The 22,443-nt window shown below is 41.7% G+C and overlaps 1 protein-coding gene across 1 annotated transcript in view; it reads left to right on the top strand.

The window, feature by feature from the left end:
* CNOT1 (CCR4-NOT transcription complex subunit 1) overlaps positions 1 to 22,443 on the top strand; it is a 71,337-nt gene that overhangs the window by 5,776 nt on the left and 43,118 nt on the right. The window contains exons 2-14 of the mRNA XM_015812185.1: positions 1,971 to 2,242; positions 5,273 to 5,380; positions 7,840 to 7,938; positions 8,276 to 8,344; positions 9,086 to 9,140; positions 10,092 to 10,295; positions 11,649 to 11,817; positions 13,363 to 13,489; positions 14,778 to 14,888; positions 16,144 to 16,314; positions 16,874 to 17,001; positions 18,357 to 18,597; positions 20,095 to 20,214. Coding sequence (XP_015667671.1) covers positions 2,141 to 2,242; positions 5,273 to 5,380; positions 7,840 to 7,938; positions 8,276 to 8,344; positions 9,086 to 9,140; positions 10,092 to 10,295; positions 11,649 to 11,817; positions 13,363 to 13,489; positions 14,778 to 14,888; positions 16,144 to 16,314; positions 16,874 to 17,001; positions 18,357 to 18,597; positions 20,095 to 20,214 — 1,704 coding nt within the window. The 5' untranslated portion in view covers positions 1,971 to 2,140. The remainder of the gene's footprint in view (positions 1 to 1,970; positions 2,243 to 5,272; positions 5,381 to 7,839; positions 7,939 to 8,275; positions 8,345 to 9,085; positions 9,141 to 10,091; positions 10,296 to 11,648; positions 11,818 to 13,362; positions 13,490 to 14,777; positions 14,889 to 16,143; positions 16,315 to 16,873; positions 17,002 to 18,356; positions 18,598 to 20,094; positions 20,215 to 22,443) is intronic.

The raw sequence follows: 22,443 nt of genomic DNA on the forward strand, positions 1-22,443 counted from the left end.
CTATGGTTGTGGTTCCAGATGGTTTCTTTCTTTTAGGTGATATATTGCAGATACGTGTAAATGATGTGACTGATGCACTATCCTTGAGAGATAACTCTGAAACTGTAGAACAGGTCGAGAGTTTGACATGTCTGCTGTAGAACAACAGGATGGAGATTTAGAAAGTGAATAGTTTCCAGAATCTTTTATGTTGATGGTGGTTTCACCTAAACAAAAAAGTCAATCTTTTATTTTATTTTTTAAACCATGTATGCTTACTGTGAATTTCTCATTGTATGCACACACATAGTACAGCCTAAAAAGGAATATTTACACATTTCAACTCATTATTTCTTTTTTTGGCAACTGTATAAAAATGTAGTGCCGTGCAATAACAATAGCAGATATATAGATATATATTGCTTTAGCATAACAATACGTCATGGCAGTCTAAAAAATATGGCGAAATAAAAACAGTTTACCAACCTGAAGGTCCTGCCTCTTCAAACACGATTCTTTCCTCACAGCATTTCTCATGATGTTGTTTCGTTTGGGCCACCAGGCCTTGCATTGCGCACGCACACCTGCTGTACCCAAAGGTAGAGGAACTTCATTAAAATATTCCCAAACTGGGTCTCTTTTATGGCCTGCCGCCATTTTACTCCTCAAGGGAGAAATAAAGCACTTCAAGCTATGTGCAGAAAGATAGCAGGGTTTATAAGCTGCTTAGAAGGTTTCACTTTCATTTTTACAACTTGCCCTTCCTCCTCACACTTGGAGCCTGGTACAGATGGATTTCTCTTCAAACAATCACACAGTTTGTAGTATACATAGATTAGCAAAACAATGGGATAAAGGAATATTCCTGAACTTTGTTTTATGATTTATCTCATGGTCACTGTGAAATTGAGTGAGTGCATCAACGCAGTGCATGTTATCTCAGCTTGCAGAGCTTGGATTCATTGAATGAGTTTACCAAAAATGTAAATATTAACGAATGTACAGCTCATGCTACATAACTAAGCTCCATTTCATGCTGAATAAACTAAATTATTAATGTATCTTAAATAGAAAACTAACTTTAGATTTTTACTCCAAAAGCATTTTATTAAAATAAATTTGATAAAAATAAAATCTGATTTTTTTGATTTTTTTAAAAAAACATCGATTATTATCCACCCTGCCACGAAGTGACTCTTGGCGGCTTACAGTGTTAAAAAGAGTACAGCAATACAGAAACATGTATGTAATAAGAATAAAATACCATAAAAATACAAATTACCAGCTATAACTAAAAGCTAAAACTATCGTAGTTGTGGTCTTTTGAGGCTTTTTCATAATGTAATTTTTTAGTAAATACTAGAAAAATGACTATCCAATCTTTTCTTGAAAACCGTCAGTGATAGAACATCCGTGCACAGGAGTTAAGTTGTTCCATTGCTTAGTCATTCTTATAGTCAAGAAATTCCTCCTTATTTCCAGGTTGAATCTCCCCCTGACAAGCTTCTACCCATTGCTTCTTGTTCTGCACTCAGATGCTATGGAGAATAAATTGATGCCCTCTTCCCTGTGACAGCCTTTCAAGAATTGGAAGACTGCTATGTTGTTTTCCCTAAGCCTCCTCTTTATCAGGCTAAACACACCTATTCCCTTAGCCCAGGGCTGTCAAACTCGCAACATCACGTGACGTGTCGCGACGTATCGCAACTTTTTTCTCATTGCCAGCAATGGGGTGGGCGCAGTTTTGTCATGATGCATCTGGCTCGTGGACCAGCAGTTTGACACTCCTGCCTTAGCCAATCATTTTGGCAGCTGCAACATATTGCTGGCTCATACTTAAGTGGTGGTCCACTAGGACTCCTGAATCCTTCTCATAGTTACAGCTGTTGAACCAGGTGTCTCCTATTCTATACCTGTTTTTTTCTGAATAAAATGGAAAATAGTATTATTTAGTAATGCTTAATGTAAAAAATATCTGCTTTATTTTTCAGGTGCCATGTTTCAGGACGTAGTGGGAGTACTGGGAAAGAAGAACTAAAGACACAACATAACTTGAGATACAGGCTAAGTGGAAAAAAATTAACCTGTCTCTGAGGTGACTAAAGGGGAATAATGGTGATTTTGCGCCGGACTCGGCCGCCTGCTTCCGCCCCAACCAGCAATGAATCTTGACTCGCTCTCGCTGGCCTTGTCTCAAATCAGCTACCTGGTGGACAATTTAACTAAGAAAAACTACCGAGCCAGCCAGCAGGAAATACAGCATGTAAGTGGGGAGCATCGCACTACTTTGGAATTGTGATGGAAAGAAGATAAGCTCATTCTCAGCTTATTTTGTACCACTGTGCTTTTCATACTACTTGAATTTCTTCAAATAACAAACATGGCTCTTATTGTAATCCATTTGCTGAAAGCTGTGTTTCATCTGGTGACATCAATTGACAGTTTGCTGTCTCCAGATTAGTATCCAAATTGTGTTAGATGGCTTGGACTAAGTTCACGTTACCACTTATTAAAATTCCTGTGCTTAATTTTGTTTATTGTCAGAAGTGTCAAAAGGGCTGTGTTTCAGTTCAGCCAGTGCCAATAATTGCTTTGCTCCATTTTTTATCTGAGAGTAAGAGTACAGGTTTTGATCCACTCCATATTTTTTGGCCAGTCTGTCTTTTGGGATATTTTCCATGTTTGATTGCATTGCTACAACAAATACCTTTGATATTTCTTGATTAGACTATAGCATGAATGTTCTCTGGATTATATTGCTACTCTAAAAATATGTTTTCCTCTATTTAGCATTTAAGGTAAGTATACAGTTAATTTTTAGTTATACATTTTTGTGAGTATGTTTGCTATTTTTCAGGTTAAAAGCATAACTGGTTATGTAAAGCTATTCTAGTAGACGATTTGAGGCAGGCAATTCAATTTTTATATTGGGCTGCACACATTTTGAAAGTAAATTGATTCCTTTTCCTGACTGTTTGATCCTGTTGGACCTGAGAAAGTAGACAGGGTTCTGGTTGTTAGTTATATCAGCTCTGTAATAGTTGGCTAAAGCCTCTTGGGAGGTGACATGCGGATGCCTCGTAATGGTGGTTAAATCCTCTTTGAGAGATGGTTCCATTGTCTGTTAAGGAGGCCCCTTCCCTAAGAGGCTATCACGGACAAAATAGTACTGGACATTTTATATTGAGTTTCCAACCTTTGAGATTTGCACAGCAGCTTCAAAGAACTATGGAAGAGGTGGATTATCTGGATCTCTTTCAGTCAGGATTCAGGCCCAGGTATGAGACTGAGATGGCAGTGATGGCGTTCTTGGATGATCTCTGGCAAGAGCAGGACAGGGGTAGTCTTGCTCTTGGCCTCTCAGCAGCTTTCAATACCATCAGTCATGGTATCCTTCTGGACTGGCTTTGGGGAGGGGGTTGGTGGCACAGTGTTGTGTTCTCCTTTCTTTTGAGCCAATTCCAGTTAGTAATGATAGGGAAAGGGAGGTCCAGCTTGTGGCCTCTCATTTGGCGTGCCACAGGATTTGGTACTCTCTCTCCTTTCCTGTTGAACATCTACATGAGAGTGAGATCATCCATGGGATCGAAGGGAGGAATAAACAGTGTCCAATTATATCCAAATAGACATCTCCATTCTAGGCTGTTCAGGTGATGCTATGGAAGTCCTGACGCTATCCTGGAAGCTGTGGGGCCTGGATGGGGAACAGCAGGGTTTGGCTCAACCCTAGTAAGTCCGAATGGCTTTCAGTTTTAGGAGCCCCCTGGTTCTAGGAATGTTCCACCCCTTGTTCTAAATGGGGTTGCACTACTCAGGCACCCATTAGCCTTGTGCATGCATGGAGGTTCTCCTAGTTTTGGGGCTCTTGCTTTGGCAGCCATGATCAAGAGGGACTTTGCACATCTTTGTGCTATGCATCCATTCCTGGATAGGGAAGCCCTTAGTCATCTCCCACTTAGATTATTGCAATGCGCTCTACGTGGGGCTCCCCTTCAAAAGTAGTTGGAAGCTTGCACTGTGCAGCAGTGCATGCAGTTATGAATGTCAGTCACTTGCACATGTGGCACCAGTGGTCCATGGGCTGCATTGAGTGTTAGTATGCTTTTGGGTGAAATTTGGAGGTGGGGTGGTTAGAGCCCTTCTTGTGTTGGGGCTGTGTTACATCTGGGACCCTCTCTCTCCAGTGGTGTCTACCCATCCTGTTAAAGGCAAGGCAGGCAAGTTATGCTCTGACCCTGCCCCCAAAGAGTGCCCCAAAGAGAGGCAGGAAGAGAGCTTTTCTGCCCCAGAACCCACCCTCTGGAACATTCTTCCCTCAGAAATTAGACTTGCCCCACTCTTGCTGGCCTGTACGGTCCTGCCTCAGCTAGTCCTCCCAAGAAAACAGAATTCTTGAAACAGGCATTGTTTCAAAAGGAACTTTTATTGAGAGTCAGTGATAGCAGAAGAGCAAAGCAAGATCTAACGTTTTCCTGTGTGAAACGTTACATTAAAGCATCCCTTTCAAAAAACCCATCCCAACGGCCAAATGTCTAGGTACCAATCCTCAGGTACGAAGTTGTGATAAGCGCCAATCCCAGGCACGTTTGTTTCCTCCTGGTCTCCTCCCATCGGATTTGAGATAAGACAGATGGTCCAGGGCACATTCCTGAGGGATCAAAGGGATAGGAACAAAATGGAGGAAACACCGACCAACCTCCCCCCTCCCAACAGCAGGCCTCACAACTTACCCCCTCCCAGCAAAATGGCAGAACCCGAAAGCAAAAAGGAATAGAAGGGTTGAGGGTCTGACATGGCCTTTTGAAAGGCATTGGAAATGTAGCTTTGCCATCAAGGCTAGGCTCCTGAGAGTTCCTGCCTGTAAAGTTGGTTTAAATTATCTCTTGTTTTAAAAAGGGTTGTTTTTCCCCCCTGTTTTCAGCTGTTTGAGCAGCAGAGTCGTGTCAGTGAGACAGCTGGCCATATAAATGTATCAAATAAATAAATTCCAAATGCCCTCTGAAAGAACTTCTGGAACAGTCCTAACTTCCAGGGGAGAGTGTTGCAGAGTGCAGGAGTCTTTATTTCCTCAGCCCCCCTCCCCTCTTCAAGAAAGCACCACCTTGGGCAATTTTCCCCAAGATAAATGTATTGGGGGACCTTTTCTGGTGGGGGGGGGAGAAATGATCCTGCAGATATCTAGGTGCCAAACTAAAATTTTGATCTTAGCTTATATTTTGTCTGGAGGCCATGTCTATACATTTCAGCTTGGCTCTAGAAGGTAATTGTTTGGGGGTTATTTTCTGCATCTTAGATTGTGAACCGGCACGGACCTGAAGCAGACAGGCATTTGCTACGCTGTCTCTTTTCTCATGTGGATTTCAGTGGCGATGGTAAAAGTAGCGGTAAAGATTTCCACCAGGTAAGTTGGAGTGAAGAGTTTTCTATTATTTTGCTCTTTATGTTTGTCTTGCAGCTTGACTACTGCACTATTCAGTACATGGAGCTGCCCTTGAACACCACGTAGACCCCTCAACAAGTGATGCAGGCAATAATGGGCATTCCTTAGTGTGCCATGTAACACCTCTGCTTCATGAGCTGCATTGGTTGCCATTTGCTTCTGAGTTCAATTCAAGGTGCTGGTCATTCCCTGTGAAGCCCTACAGGGCATAGGGCCTTGCTACGTGAGGGATCGCCTCTCTCCCATGACATCAGTCTGACCAACTTCATCCAGCAGTGTTAGTGCGCTCTTGGTTCCTTCAGTTAAACAATGTCTCCGCTCAGGACTAATAGCACCTACCCCTCTGGAATGAGCCCCCCCCCGAGATCTGGATCCCCCCCCCACTCTGTGAAGCTCTTCAACCAGGCCTTTGGTAAGGGGCCAAAGCAAGCAAGCTTACGGGTTGCTACGTATTGTGTATTGTGTTATAATTTATTATAAATTCTTTAATTGCTATGAGTTGCCCAGAGTTACTGAGGGTAGTCCTTGCTTAACAACTATTTGTTCAGCAACTATTGAAAATTACAACAATGCTGAACCAATGGGAGTTAGGACCAGTCCTGGAAGTTACAGCTACCTTCGTGGTCACATGATGAAAATTCAGGCACATTTATAATGGCATCATGCACTTCAACTCCCCTCCCCCCCCGGGTTACCCTACCTGTATACTTTTTGGCTACCTTGCACTCTGCTACTAAAGCCTCGTGAAGGGCCATCAGCTATCTTGACCAGGCAGTCCTTATTAGCAGCAGGAGGAATAGATGGAGAAGGTCAGTTGGGGATGGCAGGGCTAGGTAGCCGCAGTGGAGTGCGGGGCATCCAATGGGGGGAGGATAGGTGAGAGGCAGTTAAAGCAGAAGCAAGCCTGGCAGAGTGATATTTGGGATGGGGATGAGGCACTGGGCAGGAGATGGGCTTGGCCCTGGCCTAATGGCTGCAATCTGGGTTGCCAGGTCTGCCATTGCTATGCTGGGCAGAAATCCTGTGATGTTTAATAAGCAGTTGGCTTCGTGAGGGAAGTTCCAGTCCCAGTTAGGTCCCTTCAGTTTTTATGGACCCAGGATTACCTATATGTATCCACATACCTAGCCATTTAGAGGAGAATCAGCTGACCCTTCCTGAGAGGATTTCCAAATGGAGTTCCTACCAAAAAGGCCTGTGTCTTCACTCCTTTATTCTCTGTTTCAGCAAATAAAAAATCATAAAGGCTCCTGAAAACTAGAAACAGAGAAGGAGCCGTTTGCAACATCTATCAAAGCTGTCTAAAGCAATGTTATTTAACTGTTTTGCTCTTGGGGTTGCATCTCACTTTTAAAAATGTATAGAGGATCCCAGAAGAGCCTTATGTTTACTGATATTGAGCATATTAATTTAAAAGTGATGCATTGTAGATATTTATTGAATTATGTAAAAATAACAGTTAATCCCATTGGAAATTAGGATAAATAAAATATTTTTCATGATGAAACCCTATTTTCTTAACAAAAGTAATAAGTGACATTGTTTTAAATTTTTGCAAATATCTTTAACACCTGGCAAATAATTTGATTTTGTGGACCCCTGAGAGGATTTTGGGGGACCCCTCCCCCGGGTTCTTCAGGGTTCTTTCTTACACTGTAAGAAAATCTGGTCTAAAGTAACAATTCAAGATACAGCTTTAGCTTCTTTCACTAATAGCTTTGAATCAAACTCTTGTTCTAAGAGTATATTTTAATCTAATAGTTCTTTTGGTTTTAGGGCAACTTTTTACCTCTTTTTGTTTTTTTATAAAATACTTATTCATATATGTTGGCTACCATTCTCTTTAAGTACATATCATGATAATATATTATAGAATACAAATACACTAATAACTATGAATAATATCTGTGTTCTCATCTTTGAGAAAGATAACCAAGCAAACTTTTAGCTATCTAGTCTCTTCCACAATATTCCTTCCGTAAGAGCCTGAAGACCTGGCTCTGCCGATTGGCCTGGGGACCCTAGGGAGGATCACATTGGAGAGGGCTCCCTCGTCGCTCCCTGCTTCCCCATCCTGCCCCCCCATCTTTTATTCTTATATCACTGTATTCTCAGTGTTTTCTTTTTCATTGTTTTATTTTATTTCATTGTTTTATTTTATTGTATTATTCTGTTTCTCTGCTACTGTCATTTTTACACTTCTTTTCCTTTCTCTGTTTTTACTGTTGCAAACTGCCTAGAGTAACTCTAGGCAGCTTATGGCAGGTTGGCAGTAAATCAATTTAACAAATATAAAAAGTATTTCTTATACACTCCATGGCAAAATGGTTCAAAGTAGAAGCCATATGAATTATGTTTTATAATTATATTGTCAGGTGCAGAGAAAACACCTTTTATATAACCATCTCCTTTCTTTCCAGACTCAGTTTCTGATCCAGGAGTGTGCATCATTGATTACAAAGCCAAACTTCATTTCAACACTGTCCTATGCTATTGAAAATCCATTGCATTATCAAAAGGTTTGTATAAACAAGTCATAATTTGTTGCGCTATTCAGCCAGTGTTGCATAATTTATTACTATAAACATTATTTTTAGCCCTTCAAGCATGTTGAAGATTGTGAGATATTGAAACCTTAGTTTGTACATATTTTTTATCCTATCAGGCTCAAGCAGCAATGTATTAAAGTATAAAAATCAAACAGTTAGACATAAGAATGTAGCTAGGAGAAGCAACTTTAATACAGAGTACAGGAGATGCTCCCATCTTAAGAGTGGTATGCCACAGCGGTCTGTTTGTGCAGTATCAATTTAATGGGTAGACTGTAAGCTAAAAATGATTTCTTGTTTCTTTCAGAGTCTTAAGCCATCACCCCATCTATTCACCCAACTGAGCAAAGTTATCAAATTAAGCAAAGTTCAAGAGGTGGGTTTCTGTCCTATTTTTACGCACTCAGCATTTTGTTGGGTGGGTGGGGAGCAGCATCAGTATCTTGATGGAATCATAGAAATGCCCCAGTTAGTATGCTTCTCTCAGCCTTGAGAAATAAGTAGGAGACAATCACCAGCAGATCCTCCACTTTTACCCTGTACTTCCTGACTGGCTGTAATATTTGTTATTACTGTAGTTCAGAGTATCGTCCTCCAAATCCTGATCCGCTGGATGGATGGCAAGATCTATTGGGCATATTGGGGAGGGGCCTGCAAAAGTGGGGCATAGAGCAGCAGTATTCAGTCTTGGGGTTTCTCTTTGATCTGTGTGGTTGCCAACCTCAGTTTGTTATTAGAAGCATGAAGTGGGAAGGAAACTGTAAAGCTTCCTGATCCAGCTTCTTGCTCAATGCAGGAATTCAAATTAAAACGTTCTAGGCAGAAGACATGCAGTAATGGGAGTTCATTTCCTTTCTGGTTCCACTGTCACACTGTTCTTATGATTCAGGATTTTTCCAAAATTTAATTGGGATCTCTCCTTGCAACATTATACCCATTACTGTATGCACTCTGATTTAATACAAAATTGCCCATGATTTTCTTCTGTGTGATCATCTTTCAGGAATTTTAATAGTGCTATAATATTCACCCAGTCTTCTTAAGAGTAAGCATACCCAGGTTTGATGGTACTGAATTGTAATACATTAACGTTTAACTTCTCTTTATTTATTAATAGGTTATTTTTGGTCTTGCTTTGTTGAACTCTTTCAATCCTGATCTACAAGTTTTCGGTAAGATAAATGATAACTGGGTAGGAAGCTTCTTCCTCAATTTTTTTACATAGTAGTTTTATTTGCACAACATACTTAGCCATTATTGTAGTTAGCCATTTTCATAGTTCATATAATACAACAAACATACTAAACCACAAAAACAATTAAATCTAACCCTAACGTATTATGTATATACAACCGTAGGATATTTGTCAATGTCATTTTATTCTTGTATCAGTAGGAAGTGAAGTGTGGAATATTAGAAATCTGTACTGATATCTGTGGCTCAGATGCTGATTTGCACAAAAAAAGGTCTTTCCCCAAGACATGCTGAGAGATGAGGTTAATTGGAAAGCACTTACTAGCTCACTATTCCTATCCATGTGATACTGTTCTATCTCTAGTAGAAGTTTCTCTAATAATATAATAATGTCTGTACTGTCCTCAGCTAACAAGGGTAATTGGAACTGGAAATGCCATTGCTAAGTGATATGGTCATAAAGCACGGGTTATGTGATGATTAGTAACGGTAATTGCCAGTTGCTGTCGTTAAGCAAATTACGGTGGGTCATTGAGCAAGGACTTCACATGATTGCCACTTGCGGCCTCTTGTTAGCTTCCCATTGATTTTGCTTGTCAGAAGCCAGCAAAGAAGGTTGCAAATGGCAACATGTGACCGGCATGGGACGCTGCAATGGCCAGATCTCTGAGGACTAGTGGCAGTTTAGAGATAGCCTCAAAACCATTGACCAAAAAATTCCATTGTCTAAAAAAAATTCCGAACTTCAGGCGATGTTGTGTTTGTAGGCAGGGTCATATTCTGTGAATAATTCTGTGATATGGAGCTCTTTTGTGAAATAATCTGAACAATGTGCATGTGTTCCTTTTTAAATCACACGAAAAAAATTGTCCTTATTCCTAAAGCAATTCTGTTAATTGCTGTCTATTTGTCTTTTTTTTCTTTCCAAGCTGCTCAGTTTATTAAACAGAAACTTCCTGATCTTCTGCGCTCATATATTGACGCAGACGTCAGTGGCAATCAAGAAGGTGGCTTTCAAGATATTGCAATAGAAGTCTTGCACCTCCTTCTTTCCCATCTTCTTTTTGGGCAGAAGGGAGCCTTTGGGGTTGGACAGGAACAAATTGACGCGTTCCTCAAAACATTGCGCAGAGGTAAGTTATGTGTCTCTTTGAAGCCCACTTCTAAAGAGCTTTGCAGGAAGTAAATTATGTGGAGTTCTTGTATCCCCGAGATGGCATTATTGCACTTGTTGATGACCTCGCCTAGGCATCCATTTTGGTCTATCTTGATCTCTCAGTGGCTTCTGATACATCACATTATTGTCAACCCTACAAGGTAGACGAGACCAAGAAAGTAATAGCATGTGGGTCTAAAGCTATTTTATGGTAACAGAACCTTTTATGGTAACAGAACCTTATGGTAACAGAACCTTATGGTAACAGAACCTGAATATGCTTTCCTTCCTTTTTTTTAATCTTCCTATGAATTGGGAGGGTTGTAGGGGGGCTGTCCAAGTTGTCTGCATAAATCACTGTCCTGGGATGAAACCTTTTTTATCTGATCACTTCCTTGGCAGTGGATCTTCTCTCAGTCCTTCAGGTCATCCTCTTTCTCACCGCAGTATTCTTCTGGACTGGATGTGCGGCTTAGGAATGGGAGACACAATGCTGTGGTAGTTTTCCTTTTCCCAGGGTCAGTTCAGTGGGGGCACTGCACTGTGTTTCCATTGTCTATAGACTGTGAGGCACCAAGTGGAGGAGAACTGTTTTAGCAAACGTAGAGGTCCCTGGAATACCAGGATCATTAAGAAGTGCCATATTTTTTTTTTATAAACAAATTTTATTGATTTTTTTTTTTATCCCCCCAAAATAAACAAACATACAATTATGGCATAAGTCAATAATACAATTAATTAAAAAAACAAACTAAAAAAACCTCCCATTCTAAGATGCTCAGTGGCCTCACAGGAACACATTCCCTCTCTTCAACCTACTTCCCTCCTTCCTTCTACCTCCTTCCCTCCTCCGGAGGTTCCCGGACTCCGGAAGAGCACCCAATTTTCGCTCTCCCTAAGTTAAGGGAGAGCTTTTGGGGCTCTACTCCTATCTGGGAGTACTCACCTTGACCCCTTCTCCCGGGGCACAAGGTTCCAAGCCGCTGAACAGCTGATGTCCGCTGTTCAGGCTGGCTCTGACGCCTTCCCAAGCGGACGGCTCCAAAAGAGCCGCCATCGGCGCGCCGTCCCACCGGAAGTCTATCAAGAGGTGCCATTTTTGAAATGAAACTAACAATTCAATATTACATGAAATTAAAAAATGCAATGAAGAGTAACATTAGTAAATCCCAACCCTAACACATGCAATGAAGAACTGGAATACCCAGTTTTGGACTGTCAACAATTAATTGCTTAATAGCATGATTTAGAATTGAAAACAGAAGTGATAATGGAAGTCTGTTTTTATGTATGCACCCATTGTGAATGCTAAACTTCTTTGCATCCCTAGATTTCCCCCAGGAACGTTGCCCTGTGGTGCTTGCACCACTCTTATACCCTGAAAAACGGGACATTCTAATGGATAGGATCCTGCCTGACTCTGGAGGGATAGCAAAAACCATGATGGAGAGTTCTCTTGCAGACTTCATGCAGGAAGTTGGCTATGGCTTTTGTACAAGGTATGTAGGTGACTGAATTATTCAAAGAATTTTTCAGAATAAAAAAAAGGTTATTTAGATCTCGGGAGTTACAGCATAGACATTGTAGTAGAATGACAAAATTGCACAATATTGATATGAAATTAAATATAGAATTTAATGCTCCATCTAGAACATCCACGTGATGGTTCTTTTGCTTAGTAATCTCAGCCTTTGAGATTTGAGGAGGATACCTGGACCTTTCCCACCCAAGCCAAGAAGCAACTGAATGCTCTATTTTCAAATAGTTATTTAAGCACTGGCCTGTGCTATTTAAATCTCAGAAGTTTGCTCTACATGTCTCCTTCCCAAAATCTGACTGTGGTTTTCGTATTGGAGACCAATGTTTACCAAAAAAGAAAGTGCTTGAAATGTTGCTTCAAGCAAGAGTCCACAAGTCCCCAGGGGATTGCAGAGTGAGGTGTCTGAAGCTCTGCCTGGATGTAAATAGACCATGCCTTATTCTGAAGCTCACATGAAGGTGGGGCAGAAATATGTATCTCTGGACCCATAAAGTCTTGAGTAACATATATTTTAGGAAGGCCCTCTCTTTGGAAAGATATTCAAGCATTTCAGAGCTTTTGAGGATTACTAGAGAGAAGGCCTGCTTTGGGTGTCTGTCGCTCATATCTCAGCACATGAGGACACCTTCATTAACAACCCATAGGATCAGGTGAGAATCATGAAGGAGAGGTGTTTTTTTAGGTACAGTGGGCTAGTGTTGGAGAAGGACTAGCAGAACCAGAGGGAAAGGTAAAAAGAGAGATCAGGCTAGAATCACTACCTAGCCACGAATGAATTGCAGTGGTACCTTGGTACTCATCGCTAATTCGTTCCAGGAGGAGTAATGAGTACTAAAAACGAATACTAAGCAAACTACTTGACTTAACATGTGACCCTTTATTTCGGCTGGAAGGAGTAGAGTCATGAGGCAAGTGACGCTAGCAAGTTATACTTTGTGCATCTAGTTTGAGAGAAAGATTAGTATCAGGGACAAGATTTTTGCTTCAAAATGCATTGAGTACTGAAGTGGACAGGTTTTAAGCAGTCGAGTACCGATGTATGACTGTAGTCCAGCCCCCCTTGACTGCTGTTGACTCGTATCTAACTTTAACCAGGTGCTGATCATTAAATTGAGAAGATTCCTGTGCAGAAGCTTTTAGCAATAAGTCAGTTAAATTTGTACCTGACATCTATAGCCTTTTCATCTAATATAGATAAATCAGTTAATGTTCTCCAGGGTTTGGAAGTGGGGAGTTAAAAGAGAGTCCAACATGTAAGCTTAGCTTCTTGGACACTTTTACATAGCTTGCCTACATTATAGTCTTCTGGCGTTAAAATGAAAATCTTTTATTTTCAAAGAATTTTAGAATTATTTTTATTTCTGAGATCTTCACATTATTATGCATTTGCTGCTTGTATAAGCCTTCATTGTTGTGTTAGAGTTACTTAATATGTAAGAAGAGAGCTTGGTTAGTTGGGCAATGTAATATTTTAAATAAAACAAACATTATCTTCCATACTTAGCGTGGAAGAATGTCGCAGTATCATCACACAGTTTGGTGTTGGGGAAGTTACAGCTGCCCAGGTTGCCAGAGTTTTGGGAATGATGGCTCGAACACACTCTGGATTGACAGATGGCATTCCATTACAGGTCAGTACAAGCTTTAGCACTGTCAAAAATCAGTTGTTATTGTTGTTGTTTTTGCTGGAGAATACACCATTTCTTTGATAACACAATCTGTTGTGGTCTCTATTGAAAGTCCACAACAGACATTTATTAAAAGGCAAACTGGTGAGGTTGCTCCTTGTACCCAAAGATGGTACTGTACTGGCTAATCATTGCCTTTGTTTCTGGGTAGGTGAGCATACCATTGAACAAATCCCTAAACTGTGGTCATCTGCCTTTTTTATTTTCTATCTAGGAGCTCTATTGGATCTAGGAATGTCCTTGGAAATAAGGATGGTTCTGGTGTCTGGCTGGTTCTGTTTTACCTTGTTTAAAATGAAAAGGGATACAGTAGTCTTAATTTAGTGGCAATTTGCAGTTAACAACAGTGATGAAAAAGAAACTTTACAACCAGTCTTTGCATATAAAATCTTCATAGGTCTGTAAAACAAAGGAAAGCTAAAGTAAGTTCAAAAGCACAACCGCCATTTAACTTAGTGACTGCTTTGTTTAACAACTGAGTTGCCAGTCCACTTTTGATCACAAAACAAGGACTGCCTGTATTTAAGAAATAAATGGGACATGGGTTTTGGTAGGCACTAAGCAAAGTGTCCCTGGGTGTGAGACTACATTACTACCCATTCCTCTGTTACTCAGTGAAATAAATAATTACAATTTTAATAGACTTCAAAGTGAGCGAGTAGGGAGCTGACATTTTCTTTTTAAAGACTGCCCTTTAAAATTGTCTGTGGTTTGTGCTTTTAACTTACTGATTATTTAAGTCTGTCTTGTGGACATAAAGAAGCAGCTTGTTGAATCAGTGCTTGGAGTTCATGGCAGCTCCTTTCCCTGGTTCAGCAGTTGCTGCTGCTGTTCTTGCTGCTGCCTTTAATGCAGGATGGTTCAGCAACATGAAATGAAGGCAACCTTCCAGGCAGAAAGTGGCCTTTTGTGGGGACAGAATACCAATCATGGACAGAGTTAGGCCTGCACTGGAAAGTCCAAGGATACTTTTGCCTAGAAAGCTTATCAGCAGGCTGAGGAAGACTTACTAAAATCTGTGGCATGATTTGTCAGGATAATAAATATAAAACTGCAAAAAAGAATAAAAAGTGGGTACCTTTGCTACCAAGCTTTGGTATGCTTTGAAGGCTACTACGAGGGAGCTGGGAGACTGCATCCATCTGCATGAGTTAAATATTTTACTTCATCCCCAGAATACATTTACTCTCTAAAAATAGTATAAACATGCATCTACATGTTTAATTTGCAGTCTATTTCTGCCCCTGGAAGTGGAATTTGGAGTGATGGAAGAGATAAAAATGACGGGACACAGACTCATACGTGGAATGTTGAAGTTCTGATTGATGTGCTTAAAGAACTGGTATGTTCATACAATGAATCCCAAATATGTATTTCTGGAATTAAGAAGTTACTACTCATTTAATGACCACTGGGGTACTACTGTTGCAGCACAACCTGCATGCTTTTTGTCACGATAAAAAAATATCCTGTGCCACACATTCATGCAATTTATTTAGATGAAAGTTAGATGCAATCTCTTGATTATTAAGACCAGGCAGTAAAATTTAATTGAAAACACAGATAAAACATTTTTGCTCTACATTTCCAATTTATTGAGGGCATTTATTGAGTTTGTGGAAAGTGTAGTTTTAATTCAAAATACATGATGTTTTGTCAATATAAAGCCTTGAATGTATTACAGGTTTTATTATGAACAAAAGTGCTTATGTAACTAAAGCTAAATATGCCTTTAACTTTAATTTAATCTAGTTACATTTTGCCATTTCTCTAGTTAGTGGGGGTGCAGTCATAAGTGCAGACACCATGGGCCTGTCGCTTTGCTTGGGAATGTTAGATTCCGCTTGGGTTTGCTGCAACCACTACTTCTCAGTAAAAGTTTTGATCAATCACACGGTGTCAAAAGAGTTGTGCTTTCCTGAGAGGGACAGCTGGGGCAGGTCCTTAACAGTGTCCTTAAGATTGTATCTGACTGGGTCATTTGGGTTCTTAGTCTAGTGGATCAGGAGAATGGGCTGATTCTCAGTTGGGTGTAAAGTGTTCATACCATATGTGTATCTGGGGGAGGAAGAGCTGCTTTGTTCTCTTGGCAGATTGTCCAGCCAGAGAACGCTGCTTCAGCCCTCTCAATAGGACGTCTGCAGTCACTGCCTCTCTTTGGTCCAGGGTAGAGGCGGAAGGGCTGGAGTCTGATTTCTTGATTCCCGAGGCTGAGGTTAGCTGTTCCTCATCTAGGAAACCTAAAACATTATGTATATGTAGCGGTATGGGTCTATATACATATGTTGTATATAGTATGTTTAGGTGTGTGTCATGTATGTGTTTCACTTCATCTTTTGAGAGGCTTTTTGCTATCTGTGTCCTTGCATAACTGCTTCATGTGTCCAATCCAAATATTCCCTTCTTTCCCTGATAAACTGGGAAGTAAACTAGTCACCTCATCTTTTTTGTTTTGATCGTGTTTTAGGGCTAGGAAAACAGTAAATCTCACCTTTTCTGTACTTTCTAAAATGTATTTATCTGACTGTGCCACGTTAATCCATGGAAAAGTGGGAAATATTGCATATTAAACTACTACTTCTTTATATCTGCTGCAGAACCCAACCTTAAACTTCAAGGAAGTAACCTATGAGCTGGACCACCCTGGATTTCAAATTCGTGATAGCAAGGGCCTGCAAATTGTAATCTTCGGAATTCAGCGTGGATTAGGATTGGAGGTTTTTCCAGTTGACCTCATATACAGACCTTGGAAACATGCTGAAGGCCAGGTAAATATACAGCTCTCAGGTTTTTTTTATCCACTTTCATTTTTTTCTAATGACTATACCATTGCTTGTGAGATTTATTTATTTGTTAATTCATGAGTCTTTGCTTGGGTGTAGTATGATCTGGAATTTTAAAAAATAGCTGATATTTCAAATAAGGTTTGGAATGAATGCTTGGGATACCGGTACATATTATTAGGATTTGAAAGAATGTAGCAAGGGAGATAGCAGCAGTCACAGCATCTTTGCTGTTCTTAGATGTTAACTAAAATGAAACTTAACTTTGAGAGCTGCAAAGAATAAAATATTAGCTTTAGAAACTGAGCATTATGCATATGAGATTTCCCCCTTTTCTAATAATGCAATGTTACAAATGATAAATTGGTTGTGACAAGAGAATAAATCTATTTTTTAAATTTTGTTCTGAAAGTGAGCAGGAAAAACAAAAATAATCTAAATGCATAAGAGTGGGAACAAAATGTGAAGGAAAAGATGATGAAGATCCACATGTAATGTGGTTAAAGGCCTGAAATGATGATTCCAATGATGTCATTTTTTGCAGCTCTCATTCATTCAGTATTCCCTCATTAACCCAGAGATCTTCTGTTTTGCCGACTATCCCTGTCATACTGTTTCCACGGAGATCTTGAAAGCACCACCAGAGGATGATAATCGAGAAATTGCCACATGGTAAGCAGTGTTGCTTTTCTAAGATGCACTTGCTTGGCGGGGTCAGAGTGGTGACAGTATTTATCATGAGACCTCTCTGATGGAAAGAACCTTTGAAGCTCCAAGAGTACAGACGGATATATGAACAACCAAAGAGGGGTAATTTGGTTAAGGCAGCAGGATGATATTGAGGTCTAGTGCCGCCTTAGGCACGAAAGCGGGCTCGGTGACTTTGGGCCAGTCACTCTTCACTCAACCCAAACCAATGCACAGGGTTGCTGTGAGGAAAAAAAAGGAAGAGGAAGAAACGTTAGTATGTTTGTTGCCTTGTGTTATTTATAAAAATATTACAGGTGATATATTAAATAAATTAAATAGTAAGATTAGTAGGGGAATAGTTCCAAGCACTGAATGTATTGGCTAGACCAGGGGTCTCCGGTATCAGGCTGCGGCTTGCTGGCCACCGGGCCACAGGAATGGTTGCACATGTGTGGGAGCGTTAGCGCTGCCACCACTGTTACAGGCGCTAGTGGCCCGTATGCGCATGGGTGCTAATGGCCTGCTTGTACATGCACACAGGTGCTGCTGTGGGTACACGTGGCCTGCTTGCGCATGCACATAGGTGCTAGTGCCGATGCCCTGTATGCGCTCTTTTGCGCATGCGCACGAGCATTTCCCTGCTCCTCCCTCTCCTTCTGAGCCATCAACCTTGAAAGGTTTGGGAGCTTTGGGCTAGACTATAATCAGTTGCTTAAAAGTTAGATGTGTAAATTACCTGGATTGTCCCATTTTTTAAACTTTGCAATCATGAGAGATAAAGAGACTATAGGAATGACTTATGTCACTCCGAAGCTTCTGTAGCCTATGTTTTTAATTTTTAGTTTTCCCTTTCCAAGATTTATTTATTTATTTATTTTCAAGATATTTTTACTGATAAATATAGTTAAACACCAGTGTAATTGAGGACAATTGAAGCTCATTAAAAGAATCAGTTCACAAATATTTCCAGTGTACACAATGAATACGGTCTTTCAGATCCCAGAAATGTGGGATTTTCTGTGTGATAACTAGTGTTTTGAATTGCATCCAGAAGCAGACCACTAGCTATTTTAAGAACGAATCTCACGTGCATCGTAAGCAGATGCAGGATCAGTCTGACTGTCGTATTCTGTGCCATTTGTACACTTTTCAAAACAGTGTTGGACATTACTAATAATCTAAATGGGATTCTATTAGAAGGTGATCTTCGCTGAAGTGTACAAAGGGTAGCAGCATTCTCATTGCAAGTATAAATGTAAAAATATTTGATAGTCACAAGTAAAGCTAAAGCATGTGAATTTGCTCATAGATGTCAATTTTTGTTTCTTTTTTGTTAGGAAGAGCCTAGATTTGATTGAATCCCTGTTGCGTTTGGCAGAGGTGGGCCAATATGAACAAGTCAAGCAGCTCTTCAGCTTCCCTATCAAGCACTGTCCAGATATGTTGGTCTTGGCTTTGCTGCAGATCAACACTTCTTGGCATACTTTGCGGCATGAACTCATCTCCACACTTATGCCCATTTTCCTTGGCAACCACCCAAATTCTGCTATCATCTTGCATTATGCGTGGCATGGGCAGGTAAGGATTTGAAAGGAGCAAAAGTGGAGATATCTTGCTTTTTCTTTGGCCGCAGAAAAGTGGTGTGGTATGGATTCAGTTATGTGATGTGCTCAAGCTATGCTCTGCTGTTACATATACCAGAGGCCCCCAGCCTTTTCAACAGCAGAGACTGTGGAAAGAGGTTTTTCTGCAGATCAGGAAGGAAGTGTGGTTGTACATGTGCCTGCATCCCACATGTGTACAAATGGGGCTCCAGTCATTTGTGTGACCCGTTTTCTGGTGCAATGTGGACTGGTGCCGGTTCGTGGACCGGGAGTTGGGAACCCTGTTGTATGCTATGAGGTCATTGAGAGAGATTGTCCAGAGCCTTGGCATTCACTCTAAATAGACTGATGATTTCCCAGATCTCTTTCATATTTGTCAGATCCAGGAATAAAGGAGAGCCAATATTGAAGTATTACCTGGAATCTGTTGTAAGATTGTCTGGAATAAAGAAAAGTGGGGAAGAGCCTGCTGTGGCCTATGCATTTGCTATGTCAGACAGAGAGAAATGTTTTTTGTAGAGTTTTCTTATTGTGAATTCCAACAGGACGAATATATCAATGCTGTGTGACCTGGTTCTTCTGGGTGCCAAATACCCCCGCCCCCAGAGAGATGTTGCGCTTGCATTTAATTAGCTATTTTAGTAAATGCCTTTATGGAAAGGAGAGGGGAATGTTTCAGTATTTGACAAACTTTAGCAACTTTGATCACAGGAGCAGCATTTGAAAATCAATTGAATGCCACAGTTGTTGTTCTCAATAATCCTCTTAGTCTGGCAGTGTGCTTAAAGTAAATAATTGCAGTAAATAAAGCATCAAGAAGTAGAGGTGGTGGTTGTGGTTTCAACCAAGAGGACAAGGAGATTGGCAAGAAGAGCAGAAGTGGGGCAGCGTATTTCCTATGTGTTGCCTATCTCTGGTTTCCACTTGGTGTTGCCTCCCCCTCTGATGAAAGGCTTTCAGAGTGGTAGATTTTCATGTGTTTTGCCAGAGTTGCCCATTTAAGAAACCTGGATCAGAAATGGGAAGTAGTTCCCTTTCTGTCCCAAAGGTGCTTTTCCAAAAGGCAACTGGACTTTCTTGGTTTTTTTCTTTGAAAATGTTTCGCTTCTCATCCAGCAAGCTTCTTCAGTTCTTGGGTGAGAAGCAAAATGTTTTCAAGGGGAAAAAAAAGCCCAAGAAAGTCTTATGGGCCAACCATGACCTGGATGACTGAGAACCCCCATAGACGGTTCCCTTCCTGCTTTGAGATTGGGGAATGAATAGAGGAAGGCAATGTAGTGGTATAAGTGACTTGGAGTTAGTGATCTCAGGCTTGTGCCTTGATATTACTGTAGCCCTGGGCATAAATCCAGTTGAAACATATTTAATACCAGTGCCACAGTATTATAAAGGAGCAAGGGATCTGGTTTCTGTCACCAAACCAACAACTAAATAATTATGCCAGTAGACTAACATTTAAGTATTTTCTTAGGGTCAGTCCCCTTCAATTCGTCAACTCATCATGCATGCCATGGCAGAATGGTACATGAGAGGAGAACAATATGACCAAGCAAAATTATCACGTATTCTAGATGTGGCCCAAGACCTGAAGGTGAGTCTAATTTTTTGTTGATTCTATTTGAGATTACTAGTGTTTGTGCCAAACATACAGTTCTGGTCCAGAGGAAACATGCTTTTAAAAAATAAAAATAAAATTTTTTTGTGCATGTTCCTTTGAGTCAGTGTTAACTCTTGTTGACTGGACTAATCTTGGCAAGATTTTGGAAGTGGTTCTCCATTGCCTGCTTCCTAAAGTGGGATTAGAACTCATGGTCTCCTGGTTTCTAGTCTACTGTGTTTCCCTGAAAGTAAACCATACTCAAAAAGTAAGCCCCAGCTGATTTTCGGGGGGTGGACCTAATATAAGCCCTCCCCCCAAAGTAAATGTTAGTGCAGGGTGAGGCAAGTCAGCCCAGATCTTCTATGCAGCCGCTGGAGCCCTCCCCCCCCCCCGCCCTGCCAGGGCCCTTCGCCAGCTGCTGCTGGAAGAACCGGCTACCGTTGGCCCCGCCCTCTCCATCCCACTGCCTGCTTGCTTTTGGCTACTCCCACCGAATCGCCTTCCGCCTTTGCTGCATGTTTGTGGGACGAAAAGAAAAGATCCATCAGACTTCCTAATTTGTGAGATCTCAGCAAAGGCTGAGAAGTGAACGGAGAAATGCAATGCAACTGAAAGGCAGGTTAGTAAAAAAAACGCTTGGGGAGGTGAGGGCATCTGGGCGGCTTCAGCAGGTGTCCTGCAGGTGGAGGGAAGCAACTCTGTCCCCCCCGCCACCTGCTTCGCCTCCTTACCTCGTGGTGGTGGAAACCGCAGGGCAGGCGGAAGGCAGTAGAGGCCAAAAGCACATAGTTAATATGAGAGGTGCAGCGCCCGCCAGGGCCCAAAGAACGCGGCACTCACCAGCCCAAAGGCAGAGGTGTGGGTGGCATGGTTTTACTGGCGGCTGCTAGCAAAGGGCCCTGGCAGGCCGGCAGGGGGCGCTCAGGCGGTCGCACGGAAGATCTGGGCCGACTTGCCCTGCACCCAGAGCAGCACAGCCAGGAGGGCAAAGAGCCCCGCGAGGCCAGCAGCACAGGCAGCCACTTGGCGGCCGCATGGCACCCGACATGGCCGAGAAATGTCACAGCAACAATAGGGCCAGCAGGCAGGGCAGGCGAAGGCTGGGGCTCGCCGAGGGTTTGGTTTGTTGCGGCCACAGGCAAGCAGGCATTGGGATGGAGAAGGGGCTGGCTGTAGCCAGTTCCACCGGCAGCCGCTGGCGAAGGGGCCTGGCAGGCCAGCAGCAGTGTGGTGCTCTGGCGGTTTCACGGAAGATCTGCCCCAACTCACCCAGTGCCAAGCTCGGCGCCCTTTCCGCTGCCGCCCACCACTGCCACACCAGTACCGTACCTGCTCCGCCACCACGCTCTCACCGCCACGTTGCTTCTCCACCTCATGCACAGGCCCTGTCCCACCCCCAGGCGCTCGCGGCCTACTGGTGCCGGTACCGGCAAAAAAGTAAGCCCTTCCCGCAAGTAAAACCTTCTGCTTATTTCAGAGCCCAAAAGAAAGTAAGACAGGTCTTACTTACTTTTGGGGAAACACGGTAGTGCCTTAACCACAATACAATTCTGGCAAGCTGGTTTTTATATATTATATTACAGAAGTTATGTAATACATAATAAATCTTGATTACAGTTGTGTGGTAATAACCATCTTTGGGATCATTTAATAAGATTATGGTATATACCTTTTCCAGAACTCAGTCTTTGTAATTCAGGATTATATAGGCTGTCAAATTGCTTCATGGGGATATCTTAGTCTTCAGACAAGAATTGGCCATCATTGAGAGTATTTACTTATTTTTAAATAGATTTTTGTGTGTTCTGCACTCTGAATATCTTGAATATTTGTTATCTAATGACTTGATAATATTTGCTAATCATAGCTTTTGTGTCTGTGTACAGACCACATACCAAAGAGGATAAGAATAACAAGAACAAAAAAGGAAATAAACATTGCATCAAGGGGGGGGGGAACCCACAACCACGATTTGAGCTTAGCCCAAGTTCAGTAACAAAACCAGGTCTTTAAACCCTTTCAGAAAGCCAGCAGGGTCAGAGTGAGTGTGTTCTCCAGGGGAATGGTGTTCCAGGAGGAAAGTGCCATAGCAGAAAAGATCTCATCCTGGGTCTGCTTCCCGGGTAGAGTGGATACAGAGCATGACCCTCCTAGATCTAATCGGATACAGCTGGGGAGAGACAGCCTTGTACTTAAGCTGGTCCCAAGCCAACCTATGCC

The sequence above is a fragment of the Protobothrops mucrosquamatus genome, unplaced genomic scaffold (assembly GCF_001527695.2).
Source record: "Protobothrops mucrosquamatus isolate PMUCROS unplaced genomic scaffold, P.Mucros_1.0 scaffold74, whole genome shotgun sequence".
Classification (NCBI taxonomy): Eukaryota; Metazoa; Chordata; class Lepidosauria; order Squamata; family Viperidae; genus Protobothrops; species Protobothrops mucrosquamatus.